General features: G+C 40.7%; 1 protein-coding gene across 1 annotated transcript in view; it reads right to left on the bottom strand.

Annotated features, from left to right (window-relative positions):
- Window positions 1–3,452: 3,452 nt before the first annotated feature.
- glceb (glucuronic acid epimerase b) overlaps window positions 3,453–17,593 on the bottom strand; it is a 72,413-nt gene continuing 58,272 nt past the window's right edge. The window contains exons 5-6 of the mRNA XM_074666367.1: window positions 8,823–9,115; window positions 3,453–8,340 (exon numbers count right to left, since the gene is read on the bottom strand). Coding sequence (XP_074522468.1) covers window positions 7,609–8,340; window positions 8,823–9,115 — 1,025 coding nt within the window. The 3' untranslated portion in view covers window positions 3,453–7,608. The remainder of the gene's footprint in view (window positions 8,341–8,822; window positions 9,116–17,593) is intronic.

Below are 17,593 nucleotides of genomic sequence, written 5' to 3'. Positions count from 1 at the left end.
CCATCGTCATCTCTGGCTCGGGTGCTGATAGCACTGTTGAAGACTTTTATCCTCTCTGTAACATTAACCAAATGATCCAGCTGCTCATGAATGAGCAAAAGAAAGCAGTTAGCAGGTTTGGAAACGGAGAGAGGAGATTTATTTTATTGCGGTGTAATGGCCGATTCCCAGTCTCTGGTGTTCATTTAGAGGAGAGGAGACTGAGCTGAGTTTCACAGCACTGTCAGCTCAGCAGCACAAAGATAAGAGGTGAAGTTTGAAAACCATTTGGCAGAGCACCGGGAGGAGAAACTGCTTCTCTCTCCCTCTTTTTTTTTTTTTCCTTTTTGATGATTTAGTGAAGCTCTCAGGAGCTCTGCTGAGGTAGATGCTAATTATGTGGACGATTTCTAAAGAAGTACTTGTGACATTTTAGAGGATATGCTTGTTCTTATTCTGTCAGTGTCAGTAAATGTGAAGATCAATACAGACCTTCAGTCTGTCTGTTAAATATAAAGCTATACAGCCAGCAGGGAGTTAGCTTAACTTAGCTTCAAGACTGTATACAGGTGGAGAGAGTTAGCCTTCCTCTGGAAACATTTATCAAACATCTGCCCCATAATACATGAAATCTCATTATATGCTTCCTTTTTTTTTTCAATCTGTACAAAAACTAAAACATTTAATCGTGTAACAAGCAGGCTGCAGAGGTTTAAAGCTGTTTTTCATTATTGGCTGTGTTTTGCTCTAACTCAAGGTTTTTATTCATCCAGCCAGGGGCAGACCCAGAGGAATGACCAGGGATCTCCTTGACTTCTGATTGGCCATCCTAAAATCTTTACACCAATGCGTTTATGTTTGCTAGTTTTGTTTTGAAAATTGAGAAATATCTTTCCGTAAAATGAATTTGTTTTTAATTTCTTCCTCGGGCTTGTAAGCACACAAGGCCTGGTCATATGAATGTATGTCTGTCACATTATTAGAATAGATAATTAAAACGTCCAAAATGTCTGTTTTTCATGTCAGAGGTAGATTTGGTTTAAAACAATTATTTGGGCTTTGCTGCAACAGGTTGCTCTTAGCTCCTTTGACATTTCTCACATTTCTTTTTTTAGTTCAGCAAATCTAACTTTATGATGATTTTTTTAAAGAGGGGGTAATTTTAATCATGATATACAGCAAGCTGGATGTTCATATTAAACCTGTGTAGGCTATAAAACCTCAATATATCTGTATGTTGTAGAAATCCCTGAATCGGGCCAACACCAAGGTTTTCCCATAGCCCTTCCCTCTGACAGGCCTCCAGATGACTGGCCAATCAGAAAGAAGGGGGTTTGTGGAGTGAAGAGCCTTAAAGAGACAGCAGCTAAAATGAAGTGTTTCAGACAGAAGGTGAAATAATTCAAATAAATAATAATAATAATAAAAAAAAAAAGATAAAAAAAACAAAAATGTGGGAGAAAAATCATGCAGACTGTGATAGGGGAATCATAAAGACAGTCTTCAACCTAAAAGAAGCACAATACCCCCTCTTTAAGCAAATCTTCAAAATTGCAAGTTGAATCTTGGATGTTTTGAAAAAAAAAAATGAAGTTGTAATAAAATAGAATAAATAGAAACATTTCTTCACAAGTGGGACACTGTGCTGGGCACTTAAAAAAAATGTATTTAATCTTATTTAACCAGTTTAGTCCCGTTGAGATCAGAAGATCTCTTTTTCAGGGGGGATGTGATTGTGAAAAACACATCCTATTAACTAAGAAAAATTGATTGTGTTTTTTGGGAAAAAAGGATAAAAATCCTTCAACACTGACTTTGGGTTTATTTAAGACAGACACAGCCCCATCCAACCCCACACTATCTCTATTCAGTTTGTTGAATGTAATTTTCAGGCTGAAACACTTAAAATTCAGATTAAGTTTAGAAGAAGTAATGAAACCTTTATCAAATAAAACAACAAAGTGATCATGTTTTGGCAAATATTGAGGTATTTAATAAGTGACTCTGTAATAAACAGGATTGTGTTCAGACGTGAGTTGTTGGAGCAAAAGAAGCCAGCAGTGTGATGTAGGACCCCAGTTCACACCCTGGACTTTACCTCTAACTTGATTAGAGTGCTTTAGTGGTGCTTATATCTCCTTTTCGCCAGACTACTGATTCACTCTGCTTTAAGTTTTCTGCTAAGCTAGGCTGCTGAAGCTTTGGAAGTGTATCTAATAGAGAGATATGAGAGAGGTATTGATTTTCTCATCTCTAACTCACTGCCAGAGGGCAAAAAGTGAATTCCTCCAAATATCTGGCTGATTTTGCTTTTAGATTAAAACTCTGGAAGAAAGTTGCTCATCGAGGTGAACCTCAGACGCCTTCTTTTTTCAAACTCCAGGGCAAAACTGCAGCAGATTTTCTGTTTCTGTTTTCACTTGATGCATTCACATGCAGTTTCTCCTCCCCCACCTCCTCTGAGACCCCCAACTACAAACAAACAAATCCAATAAGGCGGGGTTCAACAAAGTGTTAATTTCATCAAGAGAGTAAATTTATGGACACCATGATGCCCGTGGCCTCCAGAGGACGGGTAACCAAGGATCCACTGTAATGTTATCACAGTCATCTCATGTGAGCGGCAGCAGTGGCCATGAGGAGACTCAGTTTATGGGGTTTATGTTGGGCTAATTACCGGACTGGGAGACAGACTCTCTGTCAGGAGGGACGGTAATATCATTAGCTGGAAGAAAGAGGAGGAATGAAAAGCGTGGGGTGAAGTGTGCGGCTGTGTGGGAGAAATTATGGCTAGATTGTGGAAATGCCAGAAGGTAATGAAAAATGCAAGCGTGTGGCAGCAGACACCGTCCTTCTCAGGTGTCTGCGCTCCTCGCTGGATCAGAATAGCCTAATTAGGATCAATTATTCATAAGGATTGTTTTTCTTTTCAGCAGCTTCATAGAGACCACGCTCTGTATGAATAAACAGTTTTTTTTACGGCAGAGAGGAAGGACAAAGGGCACAAGAAAATGTCTTAAATCTGAGCTATCAAAACAACAAAAATAACCAGAAACAGACCAGCATCTTTAATACAATCATCAGAACTGATTCAAAGTCAGTCATATGTTAAGGAAGAAGCCTGAAGTTGGAGGTCTTTATATTGGCAAAAGCCTACTGAGGCTAAGTAACGGTCCATCAAGAGAAAAGGACCAACAGGCGAAGTTAAAGGTGTAGTCAGCGGTCTGAGGAGAAAAAAGAGTGGAGAGGTTGTTGATAAACAAATTTAGACCCGCAGTTCGCTATAAGAATAAGTGGCATCATCCTCCACCCTACCCTATAAAACCATCCCTATTTTTTCAGAAGCACTTATCTTTTAATCAAGACTTTACAGTTACATAAACTTTTGTATGTCACAGAAAAAGAAAAAGGACCAAAGTTTAAGAAAAATGCTTTTATTTTTTACACCTTTAAAAAGCAAATTTTAAAGCACAAAGATTTACTCTGTATATAAACACCTCTCTTCCTTAGACTAAAAAATGGTAGCATTTGCACATTGTGCTTGGATTGAAAAGTCTGTACAACCGCTCTGGGTCTCCTGTGGTGTCACAACCCCAGTAAACATGTTATTGCATAAATCACATTTGACCTCAGCGGCCATATGTCGAAGTCTTTAAAGAAAGAAAGAGGAAAAAACAGTTGACATGAGGAAACTGAAGAAGATCTCATTCCTGTGCCACAGTGAACAATAATAGCAGCTTCCTGAATGAAGGCGTTGCACATTGTCCTAAACGGAGAAAACAAAGAAATGCAACAAAACCATGTGAGTGGAAAACGGCAGTTGTGCTTTAGCGCCTATCTAGCAAAATATCTCACTCCTCTGCAGAATATTCCAACAAAAGATGAATGAAAAACAAAGTCTGAGAGTAAGGAAGGAAACCTTGAAGAAGAATCTGCAGCTCTCAGAAACAGAAGCTGGCTAAATGCTTATCTCTAGTTGCACACATCCCCTTAAACAAAAAGCAAAGTTTAACCTCTCTTCTTTTACCATCATTTACTCAAAACTACATCTGAAAAACTAACATTTCTCTAAAGGCAGTGTCTCTCTGTCAGCAAACATTAAATGCTCAATGGAAATCAGTTCACACAAAAATACACATACTCAAATAGAGTCGATGACTTTGGTTTAAACAAAACAGAGAATGACAATCAACACTTCAATTTCCTGAATGTTCCCTTTAGACTACACATTTCTACTTGTGAGATTTGAGAGTGTTCATGGGAGGACAAAGCTACCAGAAAATAAAGACAGAAAAGATGGATTGTTAAAATAAAAAAAAAATCACTCATAGCTTTCTCTGGGATAGCCTTTTTTTTGTAGAAAAACAGAGCATCAATTAAAATCTTTCCTTCTGAAGTTGCACCGTTGCACCTCTGTGATGATTGGGGAATCATGTGCAAGGAAAAAGTGATAATTCTGGAGAAAAATTCAGGATTAAATAGGCATGTTTGGGGAAAATTTTTATCTGCAAACACCAAATAAAAGAAGAAATCAAACTGGATCCTTGATAAAGTCACGAAGAGATTCAGTTACGCTGGATCATCTGGTGCTCTATGTTTTAAGTATTTTATTGTATTACTGTGAGTTTGTGCTTTTTAATGCATGTGTGTAGCTAACAAAAAACTTTTTACTGGGTTGAACATTCTTTTTGCAGAAAGCTACTCTTTTCTGCTCGGTATCATGACTTTTTCTAACAACTTTTCTTAATAATGTGTGATTTTTTTCTGAACACTGGCCCAAAAAACTCAGCTCCAAATCCTCACCCACTCCTGCTTGATGCCGCTGAGCTACAGACGGAGCCGAACAGTCAGGAAGCATCAGACAGAGGATTTAATACTAAGTTTGCACAAAGGCAACGTAGCTGTCTCATTTTTTGCCACCCGCTGTAATGCATCACAGACTTCTCCGACGCACTCGTAAAATAAGCTGACACTATAACTACTTAAAAGCAGACGAGAAGGGGGAAAAGTTTTCAAAGTTTTATGAAAATGGTCAAAGAAAATCCACCATAAACACCTTCAGAGAACCGAACCCGCCTGACGCTTCTGCCTCCCATTTATAATCTTTAAGGTAGATCGATGAGAGCCTCATTAATGCTGAGGCCTCCACTTTGTTTTCTTTGTGGGTGCGATGCCAGTGGATGCTGACTCATCCTCAGACTGGGGACTGTGCGGCGTACAGCCTCTCAGGCCTATTAGCCGGGTGAATTGTTAGTGTCTCTGCGAGGCCGTTTCTCCTCACACAGCGGTCAACAGGGCAGCACTCAGATTAAAAACGCTGAGTTCATGCACCCACAGCAGCTGAGAGGAGCAGTGAGAGTCTGCTGGGACTGACAGCCTCTTTGTGTTCATCCAGGCTTCACCCCTGACCTCCAGCGCTCCTCGCATTGTCTATTTAAATGTTATAAATTGGCATGTTAGCGAGATGCTCTACCAGAATGCACTACATCTGCACACCTACACTTGATCCTGCAATTATTAACTAGAAGTGTGGGGTTAGGGAGAAGAGCTGTTTAGCTGAGTTCTCAGGGAAACAGCCACAACAGACCTTAAAGTAGGGCATAGGAGCCTATTTAATGAAGCTACAGCTAATGATGCTATTATTCAAAGTAAGGGGCAAAAACATTCTCATATTGAACGCCAAGTCAGGGAGTCATTTCAGGCTAAAGTTTAGTACAAAAGTGAATTTCTTTACAGAGGCACCATGTAAAGTGTTGGAACAAAACTTCATATGGTGTATTTGACCAGAGCTAGCTTCATAAAGCTAATAAACTCTGCAGTATGTCTTCCCTCTCCATCTTCACTCCCCAGTTTTCCTGTATCTTTGAGCTGTCCTATCAATAAAGGCCAAAATGGCACATAAAAATCTTCACATAAAAAAAAATCATAAATATGTTTTTGTTTTTACAGTCTTTTACTGTAAAAATGCTATGAAAGGCTGATTCTCCACTGTGCCGTCAATCACCTGGTTAGAAACCTCCCACTATGCAACCATAAGACCTTGTCAGTATAGCTACTGATGCTCTTGAAGGTTACACTGAGGTTTCAGTATTGATTTTAAAATCTTTTCACTAGCTTGGCCTTAAATATTGTCACCAATTGGACTGATCTTTATTTGTAGCCATGTTTGTGTGACATCATTTAAACCTCCAATCCTCAGACATAGTGGTTGAAGAAATTATAAACTGGATAACATCAAACTAGCGTTGGGAATCCCCCAGTTTAAGATTAAAAAACTCTCAAAGAGATTGAAAATGATTGGTTAGCTGACTCCATCTCCATCCTTCGAGTTTCTAGAGTCACCAATAACAGAGCAAAAGTGACGTGTTCAGTGAAGCATGTGGCTCATTTCTCTGATTTGTGATCAGATGTGGCAACGCTGGAGCTGAATCGACTCGGCTGACATCGGCATGAACTCAGAGAGAAGCAGAAACGTCTCTGTGGCTGCATTCTGCAAAGACGCATGAATTACTGTGTTTAATTCTGTGGTTCAGTTTGTCATCTTTAAGCTTACATGAGGGGTGTGAGCTTTACAGGGGTGTCTGCACTAGAGGGGAATAAGGATGCATTATTTAGCAGGATATTGATTCTGGAGAGGAATCTTACAGAAACAGTTGTGTTTGTGACCTTTGTGCAGAGGCAAAGTTAGACAGAGGAATTGTGGGTAGGAAGCAAGAAGGCTTGCAGGAAGTGGAGCTGGTCATATGTGATGGTTTGAGCTGAACACCTGATCCATGACTGAACGAACATAAAGAGAAATAAATATCTATGAAGAGATGTTTGAAAATCAAACAACATAACTTCTCTTCACAATAATTTGTTTGTGTTGATCTGTTTTTCAGGAGGATAAGAAAAAAAAAACAGGAAGCTAAACAAATTGACTTCATCGCACTCTTAAAAAAAATCCTAAAATGTTGAAGCTTCAAGGTTATAGGACAGGAGAGGCTTTCTGCAAATAAAACCAAAGCGTTTCTGTATTTCATGATGAGATTTTTTGGCAACATTCTATTCAAAATCTTTTATTTTGATATAATCTGTGTATCTGTCTCAATAAACTTTGCAAATCTGTCTGAAGTGGTTAAAAATAGAACGGGAGAAGAGGCTTGTGGTGGATGCATCAACAAATGTTGGAATTGTGTTTTTAAACTCCAGGAGTTTTATCTTCCTCTAACATCATATATTGTTGCTCTAAACACTCACATACACACAAAATGCTCTGTCTGAACACAAACACACACACACACACACACACACACACACACTCTCTGAAACTAGGTCTGTGCATAATTACAAACACTAGCTCAAGGAAATAAAATCTGAGGGGAGAGCTACAGTCAATGTTGCAGAAAAGATAAAACCTGCAACAGAGCACACGAGAGAAACGTTTAGTGTTGAGCTGCAGCTGAATAAACTCTTCTTTCAGTTTATGAACCCCATCCAAAACCAGGACACACACACACTCACACACACACACACACACGCACTGTAAGCACCACCTCACATTCATTAATCCACCACGTCCTCACACATGAAGAGAATCAACTGTCAATCACCATCTCTGCTGTTCACCAAACACAGGTTACAGTTTTTCTAGTTGTGCTTGGCACGGATCCCTTTTAAGTAGTTTTTCCAGCGCTTAACCACATCCTTGAAGATGGGAGAGTTGTCTATAGATGCAATGAGCTGCAGCTGGTTAATGTGCGTGGTGTGATAGTCCCAGCGTGCCAGGTTGGGCGCAGTGCCCAACATGTAGTGGCGCAGGTCGTAGATGCTCCCTGACCCTGTGTCAAAGAGCGGCAGCATGGCCCTCAGAGACTCCATGCCCCGGCTGAACAGCTGCCCCGCCTCCCGGCCCAGCTTCTCTCCTGCCGTCTCAGTCAAATCATAGAGTCCCAGCAGGGAGTAGATGAAGCCGTTGAGGACGAAGGAGCTGGGCGTAGTGGGATACTCTTCATACCAGTCATATTTGTTCATGAACACAGCTTTGACCCCGTGCTGCGATGAAGGCACCTTGTAGGGTCCCACTGCCTTGAGGGCAGCGTTGAGGTAGGCCTGGTCCTTGGTGAGGAGGTAAGCTCTCACCAGCGTGGACATGGCCTGGCCTTGAGCCATGGCTGAGTACCAGCCGGGCTCCAAAGGTCTAAAGCCTTCACCCAGTTTACGGGTGACCATGATGGGCCAGCCGCCGTGCTCGTCCTGGTTTCGCAGAAGCCATTCGCTGGCGGCAAAGAAGGCGGCCATGTGTGCTGTGGTGGATATCGTAACGTTGTCGACGAAGCCACGCCCCTGGAGGACTAAACGCACAACCCGTCTGGGCATGATCTGAGCAGATGAAGACAAGAGAAGTGAAGAGTTAGCTTTGACAGAGTTCAATAATAATTTTTTAATTCTGAAGAAGACACACTTAATATATTCAATTTCTCAAAAATGCTTCACTACAGAAGTCTTTATTCACACATTTTTCAAAAAGTCTCCAGAGATAGTCATCATGATATTTTTTTTAAACACAGACTGATGAGCGGCTGTATGACGGGAAATCAATCCTGATGAATGATGTACGGCAAAGCTCAGGGCTGCAACTAACGATTACTTTCCTTATCGATCAACTGAGTAATTTTCTCTTTGGACAATAAAAGCCGTAGCTTAAGAAAATTTCAGAAAACACTTTGAAATATTTGCTCTGGTTATTTTTCTAAACAGAAAAATTATTATTATAATTATTTAAATTATTGCAATTAATAAGTTGAAAATGAAAATATTCAGGAACTCTGCATTTTAGCACCAAACTTTTGTCATAAACTCACCTTCGTAGCTTTCACAGCCTTGGTGTTTGACAGCCCGACGCCCTTCCTGAGGTCGGTGAGCAGGTCCCGGGTCAGAGTGCTCCAGGCGGTTCTGGGCCCAATCCCGTACGTGATGTCGCGGTCTTTAAAGGCGATGAGATGCGTATTGGTGACGTAGTGGATGGTAAAGGGGGGTCCTTTCTCTGTGGTCTCCAGGATCACAGACACGCTGCCGTTAGAGGTGAACTTGATGTCCAGGCTGAGGATGAAGTCTTTGGAGTTTCCCAGCGGGAGGGACACGCCTTCAGAGGCCTCTGTGGGGGTGGCGGGGTGAGGAGGGTGGTAGCGACAGATAAATGAGTGGGAGGGAAATTAAATGTGTAAAAAAAAGGAATTGCAGGAGAATACATTTTTAGAGCCCATCTTAGAGTGCAGAAAAAATGTAGTAACCTCTGAGTGATTTAAAACACCTCTGACAATTATTGGATCACAATGGACTATTTCCAGCAGAGCGGCTGAGGCTTTTTACAGAGCGCCTGTCTCCTTTAAGACTCTCTTTGATGGCATGCTTCCTTTAAAGCTTGTCCTTTTGTTCTAGAGATTCACTCTGAAGTCACATCCTCTAATGATCAATAAGAGTCAAATGAGTTTACAGAAAAGATTCAGTCAAATCTCATTTTTCTCCACCAAGAACTCTGTAATGTTATTATCTGTGTGAAGAGGCTGGAGCTGTGTGTGTGTATGACTGAGTTTCAAACACACACAGGGACAGACTTCTCATGGGATTCTCAGAACAGATGTGTCACTGCACACTGGGCTTAATTAGGAGGAGAACCGGACAGACGGGAGGAGAAGAACAAAGCAAGAAAAGTTGGAACAAGTGAGCCAGAGACAAAGTTGATGCAGTGCAGCAACTTTTCTATTTGCATCGCCTTCCCCGCAAAAACTCAAAGATGATATTCAGTTCCCAAACTGCCACCACTCCTCTTACATTATTTCAACTTTCTGCCAGTCAGCCACTTTACTCACTCTTCTGAATTCATTTCAATCCCCCAACACAACCAGCAGCTTCTGGAATCATCTCTCTCCTCAGGCCCTGTTACCGCGTCTCCACAGCTCACACACATAAAACACACGCCAAGCCTCCGTTTCTCAACGGGGTGCCTCCGAGGATGAAGACAGGAAAGAGTAGGAGTCAACAAAATGGAGGGAAATGGAATGATGGGTCACACAAGTGCCCTTAAAGCCGGTCTGAGAGTGGAGGGAGTGAAAATGAGCCAACAGTGAGAAGACAATTGAGAATCAGCGAGAAGGAGAGATCTCACATGACAGGAGCTGAGAAAGCAGAAGCAGATGAGACACAAAGACAGTCGATCAGCAGGAGAATGAGGGAGAGAGCCAGTCTGGCAGGGGCCTCTGGATGACTACGGCTCTTTAATGCACTCATAAATCCATTACTTAAGGCAATGCAGAGAGTAAGTGGATTTGTACTCTGGCCCCGTGATTACTCTGGCATCAATAAAGGATGGGAAGGGAATATAGACGAGAATCCACCTCCTCTGCTCGGCTCTCAGGCTGTTTAGCAATAAGGCAGGAGTCAGAGATGACATGCAGCTAGGAGGATGTTGGCGTGATTGCATGCTCGTATGTATGAGTGAGTGTGTGTGTTGAAGGAACACTTAGTAACTCATGTACAGAACGTGTTTTGCATAAGATCTAAGCAACAACACGACTGTCAACGCTGGCATAATTATTCATCTGGATCTTTCTGTGAATGCATCAGTGTGTCCACAAGACACGCATCGCCTCATTCTAGCACACAGTTGGATATTTTGCTGTTTTCAGGGCAGAAAACAATTATTTCATAAATTACCATATGTTGGAGAATCAAAACAAAATGTTTATTTAAAAATCCTTAATCCCAAGATGACATTTAAACCAGCTTTTTCAAGCAGGTAACATGACATTCCTGCAGAAATGGGTTTAAAACCAAAAAGGATTAAAAAAAATACAGTAAGTTTCTCTATTTGAGCTGAACCCCTCAAAGTCAGACATGTTCTTCATTCGGCCCCCAGCTCTTGTCTTACAATGTATGAATTTTGAAACCGAAATGAATCATGTTCTACATCAGGGGTGGAGCCAACCTGTGGAGCCGCATGTGGCTCTTTGTCTTTTGGTGTGCGGCTCTTCGATCCACTCATAAAACTGATATTGTATATTGTTGCAAATGTTGGGACTAGTATTAATCAATACTTGGGTGATGAGATTGATACTAAAGTTTCAGTTTCTTTTCTCTACATATGCTCCTCTCAGTAGTTTATGTGCTCGTAGATAGATAGATGGATAGATAGATAGATAGATAGATGGATAGATAGATAGAAAGATGGAACTTTGTCTCTTCTGCAGTAAAAACAGAAATTTGTCTTTGACAGGGCTCCACATACAGATTTAAAAACACTTACAAACACAATAAATCTCGCTTTGAAATTGGAAATGTTTTCAATTTTTTGATTTTATGTAATTTTGTTTGTAAGACCATGTTTTTTGCGGCTCTTTGTAGTACCACAGTAATTTTTGTGGCTCTTGGTCCCTGACTCGTTGGCCACCCCTGTTCTACATTATGTGTACATATATATTTTATTCAGTAACACCTCACTAAACTACATCTGGACTGTGTACAGTCTATTTGTATAAAGCTACAGCTCTGTACCCTCTGTAGAAACTTAGCTCTTACAGCTGACGTGTTTCAATGTTTTTTTTTTTTTTAATCATGATGTAAAAATGAGAGAATTTAAAAAACACTATAGAGGACACAAGACGAGATCAATGATACATATTTGTATCTAAAAATGTTGTTTTCAGGTCAAATTAGCCCAAACATAAAAAGAATCCTTATAAGTTCCAGATCCTGACATATTTCCCCCACACGCCCCCTAATGGAGAATGTTTTCCTTAGTCAGAAACAGAGTTTGCACATGTATACGGAGAGAGTAGCACTGCAGAAAACTGGCCACTTATCATCTGGTATCAAAAGACACCTGAGGGACAGGTGAGGTTTGATTTCATAAGTCTGTACTGATGGCACAAGGATGTTTGAGAACACATGTTTATTACAGTGATGTTATAAAGAAATCATTAAAAGAAATAGTCAATAAATCTGTCGGTAAGAGCTAGTGGCCCCTGGTCATCTTCACATAACACATTGTGGCCCGATTCATAAATATTTTGGACATGTCTGCTCTAAGTCTGTGATTTCTTTGCCTTTTTGATGAAGAACACATGAAAAAAGTGAAAAGAAGATCAAATTATTTCATTATTAATGTTCCGTTCATAAAACGCCTTAAAAATGTTTCATACGGTTAAATTGTAAAAAGGTTGTTTAAATTGAATACTGGAGATCTATCTCCCTGAGATTTGAAATTTTAATCTCTAATACTTTGATGGATTCAAGCTTTGGATCAAGATACAAGTTTTGGTCAAGATTTTCCAGATCTTGTCATTCATGATTTCACAGTTTTCTCTTCCAAATAGTGTGAGGCATTCACAGAGAAATGCTGCTCACATGCAACGCTCTACTGTTTTTGACATCAGCTTCAGTTTTCTGTCCTCTCCAATCAGAGCTGTGACACATTTCTGCCAATCACAAAAGCCAGCGTCAATCATCGCCCATCATTATCTGACACTTTATGCATCACATGCCTCAGGGGACAGGTGCCAGCTTTTCCATGATTTCTGGTGGAGCTGGTGACTTCCTTTTACTCACTTCTGGCTCATAACAAACCACAGAGAAGTGACTGATTATCTGTTCTAGCTTAGAGCACATTACACAGAGGTTTGATTCAGTGATACAAGGCCAGAAATAAACATATTTCGTCATCATTTATTTAAAATTTATAGGTTTTGAGTTTGCCAGATTAACAACTTCCTGAAGAAGATTTTTAAAAAGTAAAAATGCAGATTTTGTTGGGTCTGTCCTTCAAAGAAGACAAAAGGAATTTAAAAGTGGTTGTTATAACTCTTTATGGTCTGGCTGAATACCCAATTCTGATTGGCTGCAGGGTGTTTGTTAAAGAGTGTTATAGGACACCTATAAAGATGTTCTGGTCAAATAGCCTGATTATGGCTCCAAATTATTCAGCTGGCTCAAACGTTAGTTGGTAACTGTGGCAGCAGAAACTCAGAACACAAGTTAACATAAGTTATTTTACAGACCTCGATTATGAGACCCCCCCAAGGCCAATCACGGCGTACGCCTGATCAGTTGTTGATAAATGTGCCGGCTGAAAACAATCGTAATTTACATTACATGCCCCTAAATATTTAAGGTTCAGCTGGCTGAACCCACAGAATTTACGACATGGAGGGGCGCTTTACGAGAAAAAGGGAACTTCTCCATGCTGGTTGGTAATCCACAAAGCCATAGCAACAGAAGTAGAGAGGAAATGACGCCGCGTTGTTTGGCAGTTGGAAAAGTAGAGCGAATCAGAAAAAAAAACTCATCTGCAAGGAAATCACTGCAGTGATTCAGGGGCGTGGATGTGTCAAAGTAAAACACAACAGAGTTTTAAACATTTAATTTACACAGCCTTCATTTATAACTTGATTGATTCATCTGTGATGTCTGACTGTTAAAAGCCACAATAATATTAATTGTTTCCGTTCAGGTCCAGAAACGTGGGAATTGGGCTTTAAAAAAATGTGTCTGAGTTTAGAAAGAAGCTGCAGACTTCACCCTGAACCTGTCACAGACCAAGGAGAGAGTGGAGCTGAAGTGTGTCGATCGTGCACAATTACGCACAGGTAGACCAGAGTTTTATGATTATTCCTACCACGAGACGCGACATAGATTGTGATCTCATGTTAACGAATTTCTTCTGTTAATAACTAGTCACTTTTTTCGCTCACAGTTCATGTTTATATGATAATATTATGAAGAGTGAAATAAACATCTTCACAGTCAATCCTGTAATTAATACAAATTCCTTAAAAAAATTAGTTCTAAAAGTTTGATCCAGCGTCTTCTGAATGTTCTCTGGAAAGACTTTATCATGGACATGGGAGTGCATTAAAAACTGATAACAGCATCTCTATTTTCAATTTTTTTAAGTAAACCGATAGATGAAACACATTTTCAAACAGAGAAATCAACTGACCGCTTGCACTGCTGCTGTCTCATAGCAAAGTATTTTTGGTGGAAGAAGAGTGAAATGTTAGAAACATTCTTGGTGTCATATATAAATCAAGGATCTAAATATTAATCTCAGAACATCAGTTTTTATTTCTGCAAATGTTTTGTGCACATATGATATAATAATTCTTCTCCACAGACGGATTTCCCTTGCTGCACCGCACTCCCCACTGACATGAAACTTGCGTACATGAACTCAGACCTGGTGTGGGACTTGAGCGTACCGACACCCATGTTCAGATTTATTAATGCCGATCTGTGCGTGGAAAGGAGTGTATACCCATTTTTCAGGCGTACACAGATTTGATGAATGAGGGCCTTAGTAACTATTTTTTATTGAAATTCTGAGATCACCACTGAAATAATTAAGATTGCTTTCATTTTTGGCTTTAAATACAATTACTAAGATCTGTGTTTTAAATATAGTTCTAATGACCCCTCTGGTAATGGGCATGCCTTTACATTTCTCAATAAATTCACACACCCTCCTGCCAGTCTCTTGGAAACGGCTAATTTGTGGTCCATGATAAACGTTTCTTTTACAGTTTGCAGTTTTCAGACATGCTTTATGGACGGGCAATCTTTGGACTTCACACTCCACAACTCCATGTTTGGCTGCCTGACAGTCGTTAAACGTCTCTATTGCATTGACCATCAGTGACTTGAAATTAGCATCATAACTTTGCCTCAGTTGTCACTTAACTTTCCCAACTTTTGGTCCACTTTGCTCTGGACAATCACTGCGCCTCTCTGATTTTAATCTCCTGTCCATAGCTCCTGTCACTGCGTCTCTGCTGTGATTGACAGATCACTGCAGCCAACGTGAGGTCAATAGCTGTACAAAAACCTGCTGATAGTTGTTGTGGTCGTGTGGCAACCCTCAACAACTATCAGCAGGTTTCAATGGTTACACCCCACACCCCCCCATACACTTACACACTATTTTCCAGAAAAAAAAAAACAGCCTGATACACATTTATTGATCAGAGTGAATGGCAGATAATATTTCTTGAAATACAAATGATTCAGGAAGCTATCTGTGGACTTTGATTCTCTGAAACTAAACTTCCCATCATCCTCTGGACACACACAAGCGGTAAGAGGTGCACTTGTCCTCTGAAATGATACTTTGTATCACGCAACTTGACGTTGCGCAATCATCTTGCTTCCCTCCACTGATTAGGTCTAATGTAACAGCTGTGGCCGACCGAGCTGCGGGCTCTGTGGCTAGAGCTGGTTACCTTGGCAACACATCATAACGAGAGATAATAAATAGTCCACTTAGCCGCTTCTTGTGAAAAACGTATGATTTCTTCGCTTTGCGTCGGACAGTTCACGCCTCCGCATCATCCATTCATTTCTGATAATGGAAGCCTCGTCAGGCATTAGCCCTTAGTTAATCCCATCAGGGCTCCTGTTCTACAAGTGCTCTTTAAAAAAACTGTAACTCCTCAACCGTTTGGTCCCGTGAGAAAAAAATTCAAAAAGCTTCTTACAGAAGAAAAGACAAGCTCTATGGTGATACCTGGGGTATTATGATACTGCAGAGGAAGCCACGTGCAAACCAAGTCTTTTTGTTTTGTTTCATTTAAACTGTTTCTACATTCTCCAAACCCCTAGAAAGGAAAATGTTGCCAGATATTGAAGATCTATGTTATTCTCAAAAAGGCAAAAGCAAACACTGGTAGCATGATTCCTCTCTTTAAGGTCAAAATGAAAAAGAAGCCCAGGTGGTATGCATATTACTTGGGGGATAAATGGTCAAAGACCACCCAGCTGAAATACCAGAGGCTCTAACTATGAAGAATCAACATTTATGACTCTTCAACAAAAAAGGCTTCAGATATCAGATCATTTAGACAGTGAGTCATATTCAAATTTTCAGAGATTGGTAAGAGAAACAAAAGTTGTTGGACAAAGCAGCACACCTCCAAATCCTCAGAGAGTAATCCAACCTTCATGCCCTCGGCTGAAATCAAATCACGTTTGCAATTAAAATTGACTGACGTCCTTATTAACACAAAGTGTTTGCTGGGTCGGAGTGAGTAACTATAACACACCAGCAGCTGGTTCTCTGTTTCTGACACACACGCTGGTGAGCTAGTGGTGAAATATTAAACCACACTTAGTTTCTTAAGGTGTTGCGGTATATGGCAGGGCTGAAATCTTAATATTTATAACCTTTAAGCATTTTCTTCTGTTCGGTGTCAAAGAGCCCACTTTCACACCACTCTGAGCCTGTGTTCAGACACTGAAACATGAAATCTCCCAAAGTTTGTGAACACTTTTCAAAGAGCTGAAGCCGCTGACAGCTGCAACTCCATACTTAGATCACTTCTCCGTTCCTGGCAGGGCTGGTTGGACAAACTGAATTTCTGGGCTATCAAGGAACACAGAGAAATTCAGACAATGAAGGCAGTCAGTGGCGGACAGTTTTCGTGCAGGATTGTGCAGATGGTAGATGGTAGGTTATTATCACGGGACAGACGATTGATCCACTTGTCAGAGGATTTGAGAGGCTGTTCAACACCGCTGCCCTAGATACAGTAAGGAGGAAAAGAGACCCAAACAGAAAGAGGAGGAGAGCAGAGACAGAAAGAGAAACTGACAGCAGAGACAAGAAAAGTTTGGATGAGCGAGCAGAAAGCGCGGTAAAACAGATAGAGGTAATGTGATTGCAACGTTTAGGAGGCACAGAAAGGCTGAGGGGCGATAAAAGGGTGGAAATGAGTAAATAGAGGTGGAAAACTGACTGAAACTTGGGATGGAGAGAGGAAGATTAATGGAGGTAGAGAAGTGCCGAGGGAGGGCTGAGGAGTGATGATGAAAACATGATGATGTGGAGGAAAGAGAGAGCTATGAAAGTGAGCTGAAGCTGTAAGCTGAGGTGTGGAGGAGCAGACAGAGAGACAGGAAAAAAAGTGCAGGGTGGTGGAATGAAAAGAAATTGTTGATGATGAGAGGTTGAAAGTGGAGGAATTAGAAGGAGGTGAAAATTACAGTTGAGGCAGCAGCTCACAGAGGACACACAGACACTCAGTGGGAGAGTGTCCTGGAAATATCAGCAGGAGATCAAAAGAGAAGAAAAGACAGCTCGCAGTCAGCGCTGGGTAAAAGATTTTGACTTCTCCAATTCCAAAAATAACTCCAGCACCAACCAGCTCTCAGCCATGGTCATTTTACAGCTGCAAAAACTAGGGCAGAATTCAGATTTCTATTCTAATGAAGGCAGGTTTTATTTATAGTTTAGATACGAAGACTTCTCACAGAGGAGTACACTCGATGCTATACTTATGTTTCACAGGATTCTGGAGGAGGTTTGGTGGTTTTCAGGTTGCTACTTAAAAACTAAAAACAAAGAGGAAACAATTCTACATTTACCTACCCTAAATTAAGTATCAAGATGTCTTCTCAACAACAAAAGCTGCGGCTATGAAACTTAAAGCATCTTTCACTTTTTTGTAGCATGGCACACCATGAACGCGACTGGTGGAGAGAATAGCTTTGGCTCTTCAGCTTCAAAAGGAGAAACATGAAAACTGAGATCACTTCAAACCTATAGGCTCTTGAATGCTTATTTCTAAACTAACACAGGGCACCATGT

This window comes from Halichoeres trimaculatus, unplaced genomic scaffold (genome assembly GCF_033239565.1).
Source record: "Halichoeres trimaculatus isolate MK-OKI-2021-1 unplaced genomic scaffold, fHalTri1.1 fHalTri1_scaffold_3, whole genome shotgun sequence".
NCBI lineage: Eukaryota > Metazoa > Chordata > Actinopteri > Labriformes > Labridae > Halichoeres > Halichoeres trimaculatus.
The sequence above is the reverse complement of the archived record's forward strand: the minus strand, read 5'-3'. Positions and strand labels throughout refer to the sequence as shown.